The sequence below is a fragment of the Phoenix dactylifera genome, chromosome 6, assembly GCF_009389715.1.
Source record: "Phoenix dactylifera cultivar Barhee BC4 chromosome 6, palm_55x_up_171113_PBpolish2nd_filt_p, whole genome shotgun sequence".
Lineage (NCBI taxonomy): Eukaryota > Viridiplantae > Streptophyta > Magnoliopsida > Arecales > Arecaceae > Phoenix > Phoenix dactylifera.
In genome coordinates, this window is record NC_052397.1 from 18,173,808 (window position 1) to 18,189,026 (window position 15,219).

The 15,219-nt window shown below is 45.2% G+C and overlaps 2 protein-coding genes across 2 annotated transcripts; one reads left to right on the forward strand and one right to left on the reverse strand.

Moving 5' to 3' along the window:
- Positions 1-10,133: 10,133 nt before the first annotated feature.
- LOC103723953 (protein LYK5) lies at positions 10,134-11,556 on the forward strand. The gene is made up of 2 exons (XM_039127768.1): positions 10,134-10,747; positions 10,863-11,556. The coding sequence occupies exons 1-2, from the start codon at positions 10,134-10,136 to the stop codon at positions 11,554-11,556; spliced, it is 1,308 nt and encodes a 435-aa protein (XP_038983696.1).
- Positions 11,557-12,336: 780 nt separating this feature from the next.
- Positions 12,337-14,346, reverse strand: LOC103723952 (serine/threonine receptor-like kinase NFP). The gene has a single exon (XM_008815050.2). It carries the CDS (start codon positions 14,325-14,327, stop codon positions 12,468-12,470), a length of 1,860 nt encoding a protein of 619 aa, XP_008813272.2. The 5' UTR covers positions 14,328-14,346; the 3' UTR covers positions 12,337-12,467.
- Between the last annotated feature and the right edge of the window lie 873 nt (positions 14,347-15,219).

The window sequence follows — 15,219 nt, forward strand, 5'->3', positions numbered from 1 at the left end:
AAGCCCTAAGCGTCATTCTCCTTAATTGCATTCTTTGTGCAGGACACTCCGGGCGGCATGTATCCCTCGGTCCACGTATCTCCGCTCGCGCCCAAGCCGCATCCGCCTCGAAGAACGCGCGTATCGCGGCCGCTTAACTGACACTCCTTGCAAGCAGCAACTGGCGGTCCGATTTCCCAGGTAAAGCTTCAATTAGCATTTAATGCCCTTCTGGTGTTTCCCAGGCGACGCTTGGAGAGGAGGAGAAACACGATCGTAGCTGGACACGGAGAAATCCCGTCGAGTGGCAAGCGACAGGCGCGTGGCCAACGAGCGGAATTTTCCGAGGCTCGGCCCTCGGATGCCAGGCTAACCCGATGATCATCCCGAGAGCAGACTAGCCTGAAGCCCCGACCGGTCGCCTCGGCTTGCGCCAGCCTTGGCCGACCAACGAGCGGAATTTTCCTGAGGCCTAACAACCCTCAGATGCCAGGCTAACCCGATGACCATCCCGGGAGCAGACTAGCCTGAAGCCCCGACCGGTCGCCTCGGCTTGCGCCAGCCTTGGCCGACCAACGAGCGGAATTTCCTGAGGCTCGGCCCTCGGATGCCAGGCTAACCCGATGATCATCCCGGGAGCAGACTAGCCTGAAGCCCCGACCGGTCGCCTCGGCTTGCGCCAGCCTTGGCCGACCAACGAGCGGAATTTCCCGAGGCTCGGCCCTCGGATGCCAGGCTAACCCGATGATCATCCCGGGAGCAGACTAGCCTGAAGCCCCGACCGGTCGCCTCGGCTTGCGCCAGCCTTGGCCGACCAACGAGCGGAATTTTCCGAGGCTCGGCCCTCGGATGCCAGGCTAACCCGATGACCATCCCGGGAGCAGACTAGCCTGAAGCCCCGACCGGTCGCCTCGGCTTGCGCCAGCCTTGGCCGACCAACGAGCGGAATTTCCCGAGGCTCGGCCCTCGGATGCCAGGCTAACCCGATGATCATCCCGGGAGCAGACTAGCCTGAAGCCCCGACCGGTCGCCTCGGCTTGCGCCAGCCTTGGCCGACCAACGAGCGGAATTTCCCGAGGCTCGGCCCTCGGATGCCAGGCTAACCCGATGATCATCCCGGGAGCAGACTAGCCTGAAGCCCCGACCGGTCGCCTCGGCTTGCGCCAGCCTTGGCCGACCAACGAGCGGAATTTCCCGAGGCTCGGCCCTCGGATGCCAGGTTAACCCGATGATCATCCCGGGAGCAGACTAGCCTGAAGCCCCGACCGGTCGCCTCGGCTTGCGCCAGCCTTAGCCGACCAACGAGCGGAATTTTCCGAGGCTCGGCCCTCGGATGCCAGGCTAACCCGATGACCATCCCGGGAGCAGACTAGCCTGAAGCCCCGACCGGTCGCCTCGGCTTGCGCCAGCCTTGGCCGACCAACGAGCGGAATTTCCCGAGGCTCGGCCCTCGGATGCCAGGCTAACCCGATGATCATCCCGGGAGCAGACTAGCCTGAAGCCCCGACCGGTCGCCTCGGCTTGCGCCAGCCTTGGCCGACCAACGAGCGGAATTTCCCGAGGCTCGGCCCTCGGATGCCAGGCTAACCCGATGATCATCCCGGGAGCAGACTAGCCTGAAGCCCCGACCGGTCGCCTCGGCTTGCGCCAGCCTTGGCCGACCAACGAGCGGAATTTCCCGAGGCTCGGCCCTCGGATGCCAGGCTAACCCGATGATCATCCCGGGAGCAGACTAGCCTGAAGCCCCGACCGGTCGCCTCGACTTGCGCCGGCCTTGGCCGACCAACGAGCGGAATTTCCCGAGGCTCGGCCCTCGGATGCCAGGCTAACCCGATGATCATCCCGGGAGCAGACTAGCCTGAAGCCCCGACCGGTCGCCTCGGCTTGCGCCAGCCTTGGCCGACCAACGAGCGGAATTTCCCGAGGCTCGGCCCTCGGATGCCAGGCTAACCCGATGATCATCCCGGGAGCAGACTAGCCTGAAGCCCCGACCGGTCGCCTCGGCTTGCGCCAGCCTTGGCCGACCAACGAGTGGAATTTCCTGAGGCCTAACCCTCGGATGCCTGGCTTAGCGCCGGAAGAATTTTCTGAGGCCTAACCCTCGGATGCCTGGCTTAGCGTCGGAAGAATTTCCTGAGGCCTAACCCTCGGATGCCTGGCTCAGCGCCGGAAGAATTTCCTGAGGCCTAACCCTCGGATGCCTGGCTCAGCGCTGGAAGAATTTCCTGAGGCCTAACCCTCGGATGCCTGGCTCAGCGCCGGAAGAATTTCCTGAGGCCTAACCCTCGGATGCCTGGCCTAGCGCCGGAAGAATTTCCTGAGGCCTAACCCTCGGATGCCTGGCTCAGCGCCGGAAGAATTTCCTGAGGCCTAACCCTCGGATGCCTGGCTCAGCGCCGGAAGAATTTTCTGAGGCCTAACCCTCGGATGCCTGGCCTAGCGTCGGAAGAATTTCCTGAGGCCTAACCCTCGGATGCCTGGCTCAGCGCCGGAAGAATTTCCTGAGGCCTAACCCTCGGATGCCTGGCTCAGCGCCGGAAGAATTTCCTGAGGCCTAACCCTCGGATGCCTGGCCTAGCGCCGGAAGAATCTCCTGGGGCCTAACCCTCGGATGCCTGGCTTAGCGCCGGAAGAATTTCCTGAGGCCTAACCCTCGGATGCCTGGCTTAGCGCCGGAAGAATTTCCTGAGGCCTAACCCTCGGATGCCTGGCCTAGCGCCGGAAGAACTTCGAGAGTCAGGAGTCGGCGAGACGCTACCAAGAGTTAAAAAGAGGAAGGATGTCCGCCGAAATCCGCAGACTGCCAGGTCAGCAACAACCGCCATACGCCATAAAGAAGGCGGGGAGCTCGAAGCGCGCGCGCCTCTCCGAGGGATGGCGGCAATCTCGAAGCATCACTCCCTTCACCCGTTCCCCTTCTGGTTCCAGGCTCGGAAGTGGGAGGCTACTGTTACGGGGGAACTTAGCCACCATGCCCCACGTGACCGGCACGCGCGCCCAGGAAGACTACGGCTGCCCCTTGATCCAGCAATCCGACCCCGAGTCGGACATCTTCGGCTCCGCAGCCCGACCCCGAGTCGGCTGCCCCTTGATCCAGCAATCCGACCCCGAGTCGGACATCTTCGTCTCCGCAGCCCGACCCCGAGTCGGACATCTCTCGACAACGACAGGTTATTCCCCGGAGGCACGCCGCGGCTCTCTGCTCCACTACACCCAGCAACGGTCGTATCCGGCGCTGCTCCACGATCCCCTGTAACAGCCGTACAAAGCGGAGCTCCACTACGCCCTGTCATGGCCGTACCCAGCGCTGCCCCACGACGCCCTGTAACGGCCATGTCAGTGGCAGCTCCATCGTGCTACACGATGACCAACCCCCCAAAAGGACCCCCCAGCCTGGTATATAGGCGGCTGGGGGGAGAAGGGGGGGTAAGCAAGAACTTCCAAAGCATTCTCTTACTTGCTACTATTATCTCTCCTTCTCCTCCAATCTCCTCTGACTTGATCGTCGGAGGGCCCCCACTACCCCAGTGGTGGTGCGAGGCTTGCTTGCAGGTTTCCCGGTGGAAGGTGGAGCGCAATCAACACCAACCAAGGCAACTCAAATGGAACCCCGTTCACACCGCTGTGCCAATCGTTCCCGGTTTGGACCACCAACAACAGTTATCAGTTGCACGTTTCATGGCAACATCGTGCTTGGAAGTGACTTATCATGCCCGCAGCTGTGCTCGCATGTAATCGCTAATCAATCGCATGCCAGTGGGATATCAGCAGACACTGAAGGTCAACATGAATTATGCATGTAGCAGCAAGGTGAAGGGCTTGATTCTTTATAAGTACTTCACATACTTTCTCTATTTAAGCCTTGACTTTCTCATCAAGCAAAGAGTCGAAATCCATTCGAATTTAATCACAAGCACCACGATCGGCTCCTAATGGTCAACCTTAATGAGCATGTATTCAATATCCCCAAGTCCACATGGTCTATAGGCCGGGTCCGCTCTGATACCATTTGTAATAAACCAGAACCTCGCCACAAAAAAACTAGCTGAAAGGTATTATTTGGGTTCTTTGATCCTATATAAGTACCCAAGATCTATCCCGCAAATAACCGATATGAGATTAAACACACGCTCGCATGGGTCCTCACATACTTTTTTTGTTTAAGACCTACCCAGCGAATAACCAATGTGGAACAAAACAAGAGGAAAAAAATGGGCACGTGTCGCGCACGTGCCTGGAGAGAAGAGAACTCTTGATTGGAGTCTTCTTCCTCCTAATCTCACCGAATGGAATTTGGCTCTAGGTTGGATTCTGGTCACAGCTGAGGCTATTTAGAGGCCCTCCCCGGTTCCTCTTCCACTTCACTGGAGAGTTGACCTCAATCAAAGCTCGTCGTCGCCATTTCCCTTGATTGTTCATTCGAGTGCCGATCACCTTCTCATTGTTGCCATAGCCAATCCTCGTCGGAAAACCAGTAAGGATCCTACCACCATCGAGTTACTCTCTCTTCTTCCTTCCGGACTATTTGGAGCTTCGATTTTGGCCGATAATCATCAGAATTTGGCCAAGAAGGGAAACACCCTATTTTTCTCTATTTTCGAAAACCGACCCTGTTTCTTCTTGTTTCCGATTGATTCCTCCGCCGGTGCTTGTGATCAAAGGCTCTCTTCGGTTCCCCACGACGGATTATGGCCATAATCGAGGTCCCGGCCACTAGGATGCTCTGTTCCACCATTTAAGGAGTCGGAACCCCTATTTATTTGATGGGTTTGGTGCTGCCGGCCGCTAGTCGTCGTCGGCCGGCCAACGGCCGGCTGTGGATCCCTTGACCTTAGGCATCACCGCAACCACCGTTTTTTCTTTGAATTCGGCCCATGAGTCATCGGAATGGTCGTGAACAGGATGTCCCCTGTTTCACGTTCTTTTCTTTTGTTTGGCCGGTCATCGCCTGGTGTGGCACGCTACTGACACCGCTGTGGTCGTTGGCCGCTGGGGGTCGCCGACCACAAGCGCCGCCAAGGGTCTTCCTCTATTTCGAGAAGGAGAGGGAAGGAAGGAGAGAGGGCCTCACAGCTCTATTCTTCTTCTTCCCTTATTTTCTCTCTCCTCTCTCTAGTTCTCTCTCTTGCTCTCTTTATCACTCTTTCTCTCTCTTGTTCTCTCTCTACATGTTTTAGTGGACTAGGGGCGGGTATAAGTACTTTGTGAAGTCAGACTGACCTTTAGTGGGGCCAGTGTTGTATGACTGGAGCTTCGAGCCGGTATTGGTCTTGGGTCGGCGTTATGTAGCCATAGAAACATGTCCAGGTCGGCGTTATGCAACCATACGAGGGGTCCCAGATTTTTGGGTTGGCTTCTCTCTCTGCCTTGGTGTTTTCTCTCTCTAGTTGATTCCGAAAAATTTGGGTCGAAGGGACTGGTGGGTAGTCCTAGGTTACTACGTGGTGGTGGACCCTTTAGTGGACCAGTAGAGGGTTCTAAGTTGTCAGATACCTCGGATGATTTTTGATATTGATTTAGTTCTGTATGAGAACAATTTTTGAGGCAATAGGCCATTGAGCAGGGTTCTGCACACCTAGATTCGTAAAGTACAGTGTGGGCAAGTAATTAGTCTGTCTGGATTGTCAGTAAAGAGGTAAGAATCCTTGTACACTTGTCTGTATGATTATAAATATTTTGTACACATACGTATGATATGCTAAAGATCAAGATAAATAAGATGCAAGAATTCTTTTATAATGGTTTCTATATTAAACTATGTTTTGATCATGTATGCTTGTGATTAGTAATATGATGGATGCATATTTGAGTATAACTTACACTTGTCTAATCGGACTAATGGATGTGGTGCTATGGACTAATCATGTTACATTGATTGTCCCGTCACATGCAGAAAATTTGACACTTATCGATTGCCCTGTCACAAGCGGAAAACGTGACCATGGTTAGTCTAAAGCCGGAAATATAAATGTGGATGTGAACTTTATTGAATTAATAAGAACCTAAAATGATCTCGTTATCATTAATTACCTCGTCATAGGCTAAAAATGTGACACTATCGGATGCTCCGTCATAAGCGAAAAATATGACATCGATTGATTGCTCTATCACAGGCAGAAAACATGACCGGAATTTGGCCCAAAGTCAAAAAAATAATTGATCCTGGATCCAAATTGGGTTAAACAGGAATGGAATGAAAAGCTAATTAAAAATACTATTGAAGATTTATGAGATATTATATGATATATCACTCTTGAGTAGTTAGATTTTTGTTGATATTTGATGTACATATGTATAATATTTATTCGAGCATTGTTGATAGTTGATTTGTAATTTTATGATGTGTAACGATTTTTTCTATTTTTAAACTTATATTATTGTGGTGGTGTGGATATGTGGTGATTCTTACTGAGCTGTAAAGCTCACACCACTTCTTTTTTTTTCTTTTAGAGTTGCAAGTTGCTTAGTACTTGGCTATGGTTGGGATCACGGGTGAAAGGATGAATAGATAGACCATCACTAATACTTGTTGGATGATTAAATTTTGTAATTGTACTAGTTTTATATTTGTTATAAATTGAGATTATTATTGTTCGATGATATTGAGATTGTAATAAATTTTCAGGCCTTATATATTTTCTAGAACTTTGCCCTAAGGAGTATGTGGTCGTGTCTCATGGCCAAACCTGGGTGCTAGGTTTAGCGTGTGACAGCTATAGCCACAATGAAACAGAGTCCCTATTCTTTGCAAGCCTATGCAGAATAACGAACATATAACCTGCTAGGCATAAGGCATAATTTTTATATATTATGATAAATAGAAGATTTTCAAAATTAATGTTTTTAGATATTAAGTAATAAATTTTAATTATGATGGATCAAAAAATTTAGTTAATATTAAGTAATATTAAGTATCCACTAATGGTTAAACTCTCATCATTAATACCAATGTTATTAATAGTTGTTCCGTGTAATATAAAGACCCAATTTTTTTCTTCTTCTATTTTAAAATACAATATAAAAATATTATAAATTATAATAAATAGAAAGATTTTATAGTTAAATTTCTGTTGCACGTGAAATAATGAATTTTAATAATTGTTTAGCAAAGACTTCTATTGACATTAATAATAATGGCTTTATACGATGCATGTGGTGCATTTTTTTTCAATCCAAACTATTCTTAAAATACAATATAGTAATATAATATATTATAATAAATAGAAGATTTCAATTCTTCAACTTCTATCAGGAAGAAGAAAAACTAACGAAGTTACGAAGCTAAGGGACGCAAGTCTTAAAACTTTAATAGGAACGCAACAAGAAAGCATATGCATAATTTAGAATTCATGGGTATTACTGCTGGTTGTTTACGAAGCGCTAAGACAATTCTTAGCAGATTCATGGATCTAGTTCTAAACAACTAAAATCTCTATAAGTAGCCTTTGTTTATCCGAAGTCTTATGATGCCCCAAATTCTAATCCCATCCTCAGAAGCTCATCCAAAATTTTGAAGATTCAATTGATACAAACGATGAAATAACTAGATTATATAAGAGCATCGTAAGTGTGGTTTAGAAGCCGCCTATGTCGGAAAAAAAAAATCCATGCTGCTATCAGAAAGTCCTTCTTTGTTTTTCAATTATTAATATAGCAATTGGTCAGAAAAATATAAAAAGATGAGGTCAATGCAAACAATAGTGTACATCAATTATGCTGATTAAGGACCTTATTTGCTCGTCAACCGAGACCTACAGCTTGGTAAAATCCAAATGAGACACCCCTAAAAGAAAAAGCTTTGTGAAGAAGGTGAATTTCAGGACTCGCATACCCTAAACTGGAATAGAAATTTAAGACCAGAAAAAATCATTTACTTCTCCATCACATTTGGCCAAATCTCTGATTCTGCTAGTTGAAGAGTGGTTCTATTAGCATAAAATCACAATGATTCTTCATCTTTTACTGTTACCCCTTTTTACTTGATTGCATTTTTTTCTGAGGTCCTCTGGAGCTGGGTGAAAGCAAGAGATGCATAATATGGACAAGATGTAATCGAGGCGAAATTCCTCTACGAGGCAGATCTGTTTTGCTGATTAAGGACCTGAATTCCCCACATTCCGGACATGCTTAGCAACTCAAATGAATGGCCCAATTCTGAAAGCAAAAGTCTTTGTCGAGAAGATTAATTGCAGAAGAGAAGTGCTGCACTTTCCTGGACTGTAATGAAACACCAAGACTTGGTAAAGCCACCAGAGCAAATAAGAACATGCCCATAGCATTGATGTTGATCAACTTGAAACAGAAGGTTGGCTACATCACGACTCAAATTCAGACCGGTTAAACCGTATCGCCTTTACTTTTGATGAACTGACCTTTGAAAAGAACGGGTTACGATACTTTAGTTTGATAAGAATAGAGAATTAATTTCTGACTTCAACAAAGTATGGCCAGGATAGGTACTTCAAGGAAAATTGCTTGCCAGCCTGAATCATAGCTTATTGAATAATATATTTTCCAAACATAGTTTAAGAATACTGGCTTCAGGCGGAAGGCTAACTGCCCTGCTGACTTTTATTAGCACAATCTCCTTTTAGAACTTAAATTGTGCAACTTGTCCTAGTTTTGGTCTTCCAAGACGATCATGCTTTATTTCTAATTGCCCTTTGTTTTCTATCTGCTTAAGGGCATTTTTGTTTTATGTTCATTCACATTCAGCATAATACAGGGATCCCTTTTTTCTTGTTTCGTTTTTAGGATATGGATTAAAGTAAAAGAATAAAAAAGATATAACAAGTAGTCAGCCAGTATCATTCGAACAAATAGTGGTTATTTTTGTGAGAACATGTGCGGATGTGTGTTTAGTCCCACATCGATTATTTGCCGAAATTTTTTTGGATATTTATGCAGAATTAAGAAACCGAAATAATACCTTCTACCTAGTCATTTTGGGTGAGGTCATGAGTTATTATAAATAGTATCAGAGCAAACTTGGCCCATAGCTTATATGGATTAGAAAACACAGCAGCATAGGTTCATAGAGGTTAACCACGAGCTGATCGTGGTGGTTTAATGAGATTTGAATGGATTTAAATTCTTAGCTTGATGAGAATGTCGGGTATTTTGGGTCTTTATTAAAACTTCAAACCATGACGATGCTTCTTCTTTTAGCATCGTTTCCATCCTCAATAAAGGATACATGTTTTCTTTTCCCTCAAAACAGAAAAAAGGAGGTAGTTTTCTGAAAGCCCATCAAGCAACAGTGCCTTCTCCTCAAAAAAGTGGGAAAAAGAAAAGGGAAAAACACAATTGCTTCAATCCTCACAACAATAATGCCCTCACCAAAACATCACTACAGCATCATTAAGAGGTCTGCTGACCCAGTGGAAGGATGATAAAGTGGACAGGGTCAACAGACAGAAGTCTCTCTGCATTTTTTTAGAAAAGATGATATCTTTTCGTACAAGGGACCAACTTTCTTTAATCAATGATTACGTTAAATCAAGAAGGGAAGACCAGACCTATTAAGCAATCAACTGCCTCATCATTTTTTTAGTGAAATTTTAAGTCTCATACGCCCTTCTGAGTTCCTGCAGCTCTGTTTCTTTTGTAGATACCTCCCACTATTCTCAACACCATAGTTCTTACAGATTTCGGTACCCATCCTTATCCTAATCATTCATGCATTCCTGCATGAGAAGAAAGATAAACATCACCGTTTAACAGATTCAGCTGAGTTTCTTTGTCTTTCTTCTCCTGTGCACCTCAAACCTCAGAGCCCAGCAAGGCTACTCAGGCAACGAGGTACTTGACTGCGACAACCAAGGCGGAACAGCTCCATCTCCTTCTTATCTCTACACCTGCAATGGCCAGAACCTGTCCTGCCAAGCATTTATGATCTTTAAGTCTCAGGCCAACTATAGTTCGGTATCTTCCATATCTCGTCTGCTCTCCACAGACTCTACGGAGCTTGCAAGGCTAAACAATGTCTCAGTATCTGACTCATTCCCAACCAACAAGGAAGCGATCGTCCCCGTGAATTGTTCTTGTTCAGGTCGGTACTACCAGGCAATGCATCTTACGTTGTGGGCGACGTCGATACGTATTACTCATTAGCAACTGGAGTGTACCAGGGTCTAAGTTCTTGCAGTGCCCTCATGGGTGAGAATCCTTATGATGCCAATGATTTGTTTGCTGGTCTAGATCTGCTGGTTCCTCTCCGATGTGCCTGCCCGTCGAGAAATCAGACTGCGGATGGTATAAAGTATCTATTAACCTTCCCAGTCAGTGAAGGTGATGATTTTTCGGATCTTAGCGATAGATTCAATGCCAGTTACCATGACACTGCTTCTGCAAATGGGTTCTCTGAACAAGGGTACCCCACTATTTTCCCGTCCTCCACAATTCTGATCCCTTTACCACAAGAACCTTTGAGCTCCCAAACCATAATTCACCACCCAATCGAAAGCTCCCCATCACCGTTCCAGCCTCTCCATCCATTTATCAAGAACAACATCAAAAGATCGTATTCTAAGCTTCACTTCAGCATCGGCATTGCGGTTCCTTCTCTTCTAGTCCTATGTGCTCTCGTTACAGTCGCTTTCTGGTACGATAAGAAGAGGATGACGAGAGCTGATGGAAAGAAGAAATCTATTTTACCAAAAGATGTCCTTAAAGCCATAACAGATGTGAATCATGAGCTGAAGGTGTTTTCATTTGAGGAACTCAATGCGGCAACCCAAGATTTCAGCTGTGCGTGCAGAATAGAGGGGTCCGTTTATCGGGGGAGTCGTTCGTGGGAAGATGGTGGCTGTCAAGGAGGCGACAAGAGATGTATCCGAGGAAGTTAACCTGCTGCATAAACTCAACCATTTCAACCTTACCAGCCTCTGGGGCATCTGTATGGGCCAAGAACACTGCTATCTTGTTTATGAGCATATGGAAAACGGATCTTTGAAGGACTGGCTCCTTGATAGGAGCCGCTCGGAGCTTTTGAGTTGGAATCATAGGGTTCAGATCGCTCTGGATATAGCCAATGGGCTTGACTATCTTCACAACTTTGCAGAACCCCGTTATGTGCACATGGATATCAAGAACAGCAACGTTCTTCTCGATAGCAATTTGAGAGCTAAGATCGCAAACTTTTCTATGGCAAGATCCTCGGAAGGCAGAAATAATGGGTTTGCCATAACGAGAACTGTCGAAGGGTCGCTGGGTTACATGGCACCAGAGTATCTGGAAGGCGGATTAGCGACACCTAAGATTGATGTACACGCTTTTGGGGTGGTGATGTTAGAGCTTATCACAGGAAAGGATGCTGTAATTAAGCATGAAGGAAGAGAGATGCTGTTATCCTCTGTGATGATTTCCATTGTGGAAGGAAGGAATGCACAGATCGAGCTCAGCAACTTTCTGGACTCCACCATGAGAGGCGGATGCCGAGCAGGTCTTGCATTGGCAATGGCAAAGCTAAGTGTGGCCTGTTTGAGACAAGATCCAGGCAGCAGACCTAGCATGGGTGAAGTTGTGTCGATACTTTCGAGAGTACAAATGGAATCAAAGAAATCCGGAGTGGCATGATTTCAGTAAAATCTAGCAGAAGCTAACTTGTAGTCGAGTGTTTCCCCACTTTTCTTTCTATTGAGAGCGGAAACAATGAGGGAAATCTCACCCTTGTACTCGAGACTGTAAATGCAAACAATACTGTGCGCCGGCGAGCGCGGGCTTGTTAAAAAATGAAATCAAAACCTGTACTTGTGTTAACTAAGGTATTTAATTGGTACATGAGGCTTTGCTGTAACCAGATCTGTTACTATTCCTTTCTTCTGTACATGTTCAGAAATTAAAGAACTAGAGTTTCATTCCATTCTTCTGTACATGCTCACGCGGTAATGAAGTTGCACAATCACAAACCTTCACATTTCTCAAAAGTTAAGAGCACATTTATGTTGGTTATTTGTTTTTTGCTGGATGGCAAAGCTGAAGAATATAGAAGGTAAAAACAAGAATAATACAGTCTGCATGGATGACAATCTGAATTTGCTATGAAAGACTTTCAGAAATTGGAAAAGCTATTGAAAACTGTTGGCTATTCGATCTATAATGAGGAGCAGCAGCCATTACAACAAGAAGCCAGAATGAACAATGTAAACTGCGCTGCTTTCATATCTGTGATGATACTGATAATTCTACATAAAATATCTGAAGAATTATGAAAGCTGAACAGTACTCCAACTATCTTACAACGAGTCAATTTTAAAAAAAAACCAAGGGAAAAAAAACTTCAAATGATTCCATCACAACATGACATCTTTGTTAGCCATCTAATCTACAATGCTGTAGCCTGTTTACAAGGTAGAAAAAGAGGAGCTAAACAAAAAATGATCCAGTGAAAACAACCTGCAGGTACGGTGTCATCCGAGACTTTGCCCTCTATCAGAAGGAATTAATTTGATGAACTACCAATTTATCCGCATTCCTCATTCACAGAATCAACGAGCAAAAACTGAGTTTGTTATCTGAATGTTCTCCTCAGAATTGGGCATCCAGACCTTTTCAAATGAATCAGTACATGACTGAGCTATAACCGAAAGGTTGAAAACAATCTCAGCCATTCTCGGCCTTTCAGAAGAATTCTCTGCAGTGCATGCTCTCGCCACCTCTGCCAGGCTAATAGCACCATCCATAGGATAAAATCCTTCCAAGTTTGGATCTATCCATTTCCTCATCCTCTCCTTCCTCTTGTTTTCATCCTCTAATACCATTCTTATCTCCTTCCACAACATGCCTATCTCACCACCTTCTCTGGCTTCCATAGCTTTCTTTCCTGAAAGTAGCTCCAACAGGACCACTCCAAAAGCGAACACATCACTTGTAAGTGTCATACCAACTGTTGCTGGTTTAGCCATGGAAAAGTTCGAAATCTTGGCCTTAAAGTGGGCATTTAGAAGTATGTTGCTGGTCCGAATGTCCCTGTGTACGATGCTCGGTCTTGTGTGCTCGTGCATGTACTGAAGGCCATTAGCCACATCCAGTGCTATATTCAGCCTCTGTCTCCATGAGAGAAAACTAGCAGAATTTGATGAGGAAGACTTGGAATGCAACCAGTTGTCCAATGATCCATTCTCAGCGAATTCAAAGACCAAGAAAAAATCACCATCAGCATCAGTATAAGAAATTCCTGCCAACTTAATTAGATTTGCATGACTTACTATTTGCAAGATATTCAGCTCCTCTTTGACATCACCAGCTTTCGCCTGCTTGACAGCGAACACCCGCCCGTTTAGGGTGGCTCTGTAAACCGAAACGCCAATCCTGTACACCTCGTCCAGATTCATGGTAGCTTCCAGGATAGCTTTATTCTCGAACATGGCCATCTTGTCTATAAACTGGGAGATCTCGGCCAAGAGCTTATCACCTTTGGTCATGGGACTAGCAGGCTGATCGTTGCACGGTTTCTTGGACCCAGGAAGATCGACAGCTTCCAAACTGGATCCTTTACGAATGATTGTTTCCTTGGGTCGGCACTTAAAGTAAGCCAAGACCAACAAAGAACACAGAACCAAGGCTAAAACAGCCCCCACGGTGCTCGACGCTATAATGATGGTTCTATTAGATTTTGGTTTGTGGTGTGCAGCAGTGGTGGTGGTATAAAGTGGCGGGGGAAGACGTGGCATTTCTGAGACTGGAACCAGTATGGGACGAGCTGCTGCAGCACTGAAATCTCTATAGTTATTTTCAGTTGCTATGGCGTCAGTCGAAGAGTTCATCATCTCACTCAATTTAGATATTTCATCTCCTGCTTGCCATACGTAAGTTATAAGGAAATTGATACCTTGATCCATCTGGGTATTTGTAGGACACTTACAGTACAATGGAATGATCACCTCTTGGCCAGGTTTCAATTTGGAAGGCTTCAGCGTTGGATTCAAGTCCATGATGACGTCGTAATCAGTGAGGTTTTCGAAATTGTAGATCGAAACTAAGTAGAAAGTGTCGCCTTCCTTGATCTGGTATGTAGTGTTAGCGCAGGATTGGTTTCCAGTGCAACTGCACGATATCGGGACGAGCAAGAGCTGGTCTGGAAGAAAAGCACCTTCTTCAGATGACAGATTGTTGGCTCTCGTTATGGATAAGGGACTGACTCCGAAGAGGTCAGAAATGTCTCCAGGCTCCAAGTATTCTGGTGACTGGGTTCGATACACGACGAAAGTTTTGCAGGAGCTGGACGAGTTCGCAGAGCATGAGAAGAGTGTGGTGTTGGTATCGATGGTTTGAGGAGCAACGAGGGAGGTGTGGAACAAAAGGAAGATGAAGGGGAGAGCTTGAAAGGAGAGAAGGGATGGTTCCATTTTGGTTGGGTCGCCTTTGTTTGTGAGGTCCAATTGAACTGCAGAGAAGCTTCTGTTTCAATTTGGTGCAAAGGTGAGATTAGCTTGGTTAATGTGGCGCTGTCAAAGGCATTTTTTAAATCTGAATTCCTATAAGAGATTATTGTCCTGCCCATGGTTAATTTATTCTCTTTATTCTCTTTTCCTTTTAGCAGATTCCATTGGCTTTGGCTTGGATTTAGCGCAGCATGTTGCGTGAATATCTATATATATATATAAAAAAAAAGCAATAACAGGTGGGTTGCCTGAACCGTGTCTTCCTTTTATGAGTAGAAATTTGCGTAGCATGCCCCTCATCTTTGAATCTGTTGTACAATCTCTTGGGCGCAGTTGGGCTAATCTTTCATTAAAAAATAAATTCTATATCATATTATCATATTTGGCATGAAAAATGGATGAAAGATATAGTAAAATAAATGGTAGGTCCAAAGATGATACAAAATAGGAGAATAATATTTATTTTTTCATGCTGGATTACCAAATGGCGATAACCTGAAAAATATCATTTCTTGATGAAAATACCCTCATGCATATTACATTAAGTACATCGATATAATTAATATTAACTATATTAATATATATTATATTAATAAATTGGTTGATAATATTTATAGACAATAATATATTTAATATATTAGTATATTTATTAATTAATATTAATTATTAATCAATATTTGACAAATATTTATTAATTATCAACAAATCTAACATGGGATTTATTAAGAATTAATATTTATTTATATACCTAAAGCATATAAAAATTTATTTATAATAAAAAAATATATTTTTAATATATATAAAATTTAAAAATATTTATTAACTCATGTAAATATATTTTAATATTCAAAATTAT